Below are 3,452 nucleotides of genomic sequence, written 5' to 3'. Positions count from 1 at the left end.
TTGAATTATTGCAAATCTATTATGAACTAAGGCAATGCTGTATCAAAAGATGAAAATTTTTATATCCAAATAGCAAAAAAAATTCTCATACAATCCTGTATTGCCAAGATCAAGCAGAAGTATGTTGTGTAATAGATAATAGTGATTATCTTTGCCAAGAGAAAAATAGTTGTGTGTAGAAAATTGCTTAGGTTTTTTATTATTTCTATTAGTCCACTTGTATAGTAAAAGATAATGTGAAATAAATGCAGCAAACTGTGGGGAAATTCATAAAGTTATGTGTTTGTCACTATCTACATTTAACCCTGTAATTGAGGTCATTCATAAGAATAAGAGAGAGAGAGAGAGAGAGATCTTCTGTCTGCTGGTTCATGCCCAAATGGCTTCAACAGCAAGAGCTGGACCAGGCATAAGGCCCTGAAGTATAAATTTAGTCTAAAATATGCTATACATCTATGGAAAGGAATACATCTTCAAGGGACCTTTCAGGTTCAGGGACCTTTCAACTCTAGTTATAGCATACATATTTCTTGGAGAGCAGTAAAGGAAACATTTTGAACAGAAAAGTTTAATCCTTCAAAAAAACTACACATGTCATTGAAATACAATGATGGAACACAATGTTTTATAATTTTAATGTACAACATGATTATTTTTAAAAATCAACAAATCAGACAAATTAATGCCACTTATTCTGACATGTTACATTTGTGGGTTTTGCATAAAACCCTTCATCTTCACTGTTGTCAAAAGATCTGCCTGGAACTGATGTGTCGGTTCCTCAGTCGGCTCATGGCTGCTTTCATTTCCTGATTCCTCAGAGTGTAAATAATGGGATTCAATAAAGGTGTGACAACTGAATAAAACACAGAAAGAAACTTATCAACTGACAAGCTACTAAAAGGCCAAGCATAAATGAAGATGCATGGCCCAAAGAATAAAGTGACCACCGTGATATGAGCAGACAGTGTGGACAGAGCCTTGGAGAGTCCCCCAGAGGATCGACGTCTCACAGTGACCAGAATGATAGTGTAGGATATGAGCAAGAGGATGAAGCAGATAAAAGCCAACAGTCCACTGTCAGCAATCACCAGCAACTCCAGCACGTAGGTCTCAGTGCAGGCAAGCTTCAGTACGAGAGGAAGGTCACAAAATACATCATCTATCACATTGGGGCCACAGAAGGGCAAGGTGACAGTGAAGACCATCTGGCTCATGGTGTGCACAAAGCCAACAGCCCATGACAACAGGACAGATCCCAGGAGCACTCGGCGGTTAATGATGGTTGTGTAGTGAAGAGGTTTGCATATTGCAGTGTACCGGTCAACAGCCATAGCTACGAGAAGAGTCATCTCAGTGCCACCTAATAAGTGCAGGAAGAACACTTGAGCCATACATCCCCACCAGGAGATCGTTTTATGCTCCCTGAGAAAGTCTGTGATCATTTTAGGGGTTGTGATTGTGGACACACACATATCAAGAAAGGAGAGGTTTCCAAGAAGGAAGTACATGGGTATTGAATGAAGGTGAGAGTCAAACGTAATACAGACCACAATGAGAAGGTTTCCTGCCATGATTGCTGCATAGGCCAACAAAAATATGAAAAAAAAGAAAATTGCAAGTTCCTTTGTGTTGGTGAGTCCTAACAAAACAAACTCAGATATCATTGAGGTATTGCTCATACCTATCTAATAGGAGTTCACAGCAAGCTTTAAAAGTGAAGATAGTCTGGACAAAGTGATTACTTAACCTGTGATATTTTGAGGACACGGACATACAGAAAGTGAGTATTTGATTCCTATAGAAGAAGAGAACATGTTTTAGCTGGTTTATAAAGCAACAATGACATTCCTACAATTTTTCAGCCAGAAAAGCACAAAATATGGAAATTTATTATAAAATTCTTCACATAAAATGTTCAGGCCTAGTTTGTGACTTCACAGGCATTGTTTTTTCCTATTGTGAGTTCATTCTTTCATGACCCATGGATTCAACCTGATCAGAGTAAAATGAGTCAAATGACCATCATGAAGTGATTTCATTCAAGTGGATAAAAGCATACTCATTTCAATTGTATTACCTTATATTTATTATTTTCCATTTCCCTCATTTAAAGCATTGCGATATATGTGTATGAATTAAACTATACACTCAACTAAGAAAATTACAGTAAGGAGCTTTCTATCAGTTATCTTATACTCTTAACACCATTTTCATTCCCTAAGGACAATCCACTAATTTCACTTATTCCTGATATTTTAAACTGATGACAGTTTGTCATATATTCTTACTGTCTTTGTCCAAAATGATTTCGAAATAAACTTACTAGGAAGTTTATGGATGATAACACAAGTGTTTATCAGTGTCCGGTTTTCTGTTTGTTTCTGTTTATTGGGGGAGGTGCAGTGCTCTGTATCGTACTTTGGGTACAGAACTCCTGACTTCTGTTGTCTAGTCATGTTATGACTTTCCTGAATCTCCTCCTGGAATTCTGGCTAGAGTTCTTGGGTTCATGTCTCTTTGTACATTGCATGCAGGAAGTCTCTGAACAAGCAGTTGTGTATTTCCTTGACTCCTAAATGCTGGTCTTCTCTGTACCCAGTGCTTTCCTCACATTTCCTAAGTGTGGAGACGGACCCTGAACCAGTACCCTGGGTCTTCCTTCCTTGACAGTTGTACTCTAGGTGTGTTGCCATGTTGAATCGATACTGTTGGTTCACTCTAGTGTCAGTTCCTACTTTAGATTTGGACCTTTTGTTCTGAACCTTCTGTTCCTTTTCTTCTCTTAACCTTAGAATTATTACTGATAACACACACAAACACCATATTCTAGGGTTGAAGCACCACTGCAGAGAGTGGAAAATCTACTCTGACCTAACATTTTGGCTTAATATTTTAGCAAGTAATCAGATGACATTGCTTAGCCCAATAACAATCTGAAGAGCAAGGTTAAAATTTTAATTCTGGCCTGCACATTGATGAAGAACATATGCTTTCAACTCTGTTGAACATATATTTGTGGGTTTTTTTTTTTAGGAAATTAAATGTCAACTTCTTAACCTCACAGATTATTAAGAAGCTTACTAATATATATTGAATATATTAATACATTTCATTTACTATACACAGGAGTTATATATGTGGATTAACAAGATTCTACTATTTAGAATTCTGTTCTTTAGAATTAATCTCATTTCCTAGTGATTCTAAAGACACCAGAATATACATTTTACTATGGAAGATTTGTAAAGATTATATTGATTAAAATTTTTGCTTTATTTATTATAATACATCACACTGCCTCATTATCTACTTTATAAATCATTATTGTCATTATCATGGTAACCTCAATCATATACAATAACTGAGTCTATATACTGGTTAGGAAAGTGGTTTTCAAGACTGCTGTACTCAATCTTAAAATACTAATAAAAGAAAATCTGTAACAGACT

The 3,452-nt window shown here is 36.3% G+C and overlaps 1 protein-coding gene across 1 annotated transcript; it reads right to left on the bottom strand.

Annotated features, from left to right (window-relative positions):
• Positions 1-746: 746 nt before the first annotated feature.
• LOC100341034 (olfactory receptor 4K13-like) lies at positions 747-1,682 on the bottom strand. The gene has a single exon (XM_002717833.6). The coding sequence runs from the start codon at positions 1,680-1,682 to the stop codon at positions 747-749; it is 936 nt and encodes a 311-aa protein (XP_002717879.4).
• Between the last annotated feature and the right edge of the window lie 1,770 nt (positions 1,683-3,452).

The sequence above is a fragment of the Oryctolagus cuniculus genome, chromosome 12 (genome assembly GCF_051225735.1).
Source record: "Oryctolagus cuniculus isolate XC-2025 breed Fujian yellow rabbit chromosome 12, ASM5122573v1, whole genome shotgun sequence".
In the NCBI taxonomy this organism is placed as follows: domain Eukaryota; kingdom Metazoa; phylum Chordata; class Mammalia; order Lagomorpha; family Leporidae; genus Oryctolagus; species Oryctolagus cuniculus.
This window is presented reverse-complemented; position numbering and strand designations above follow the sequence as displayed.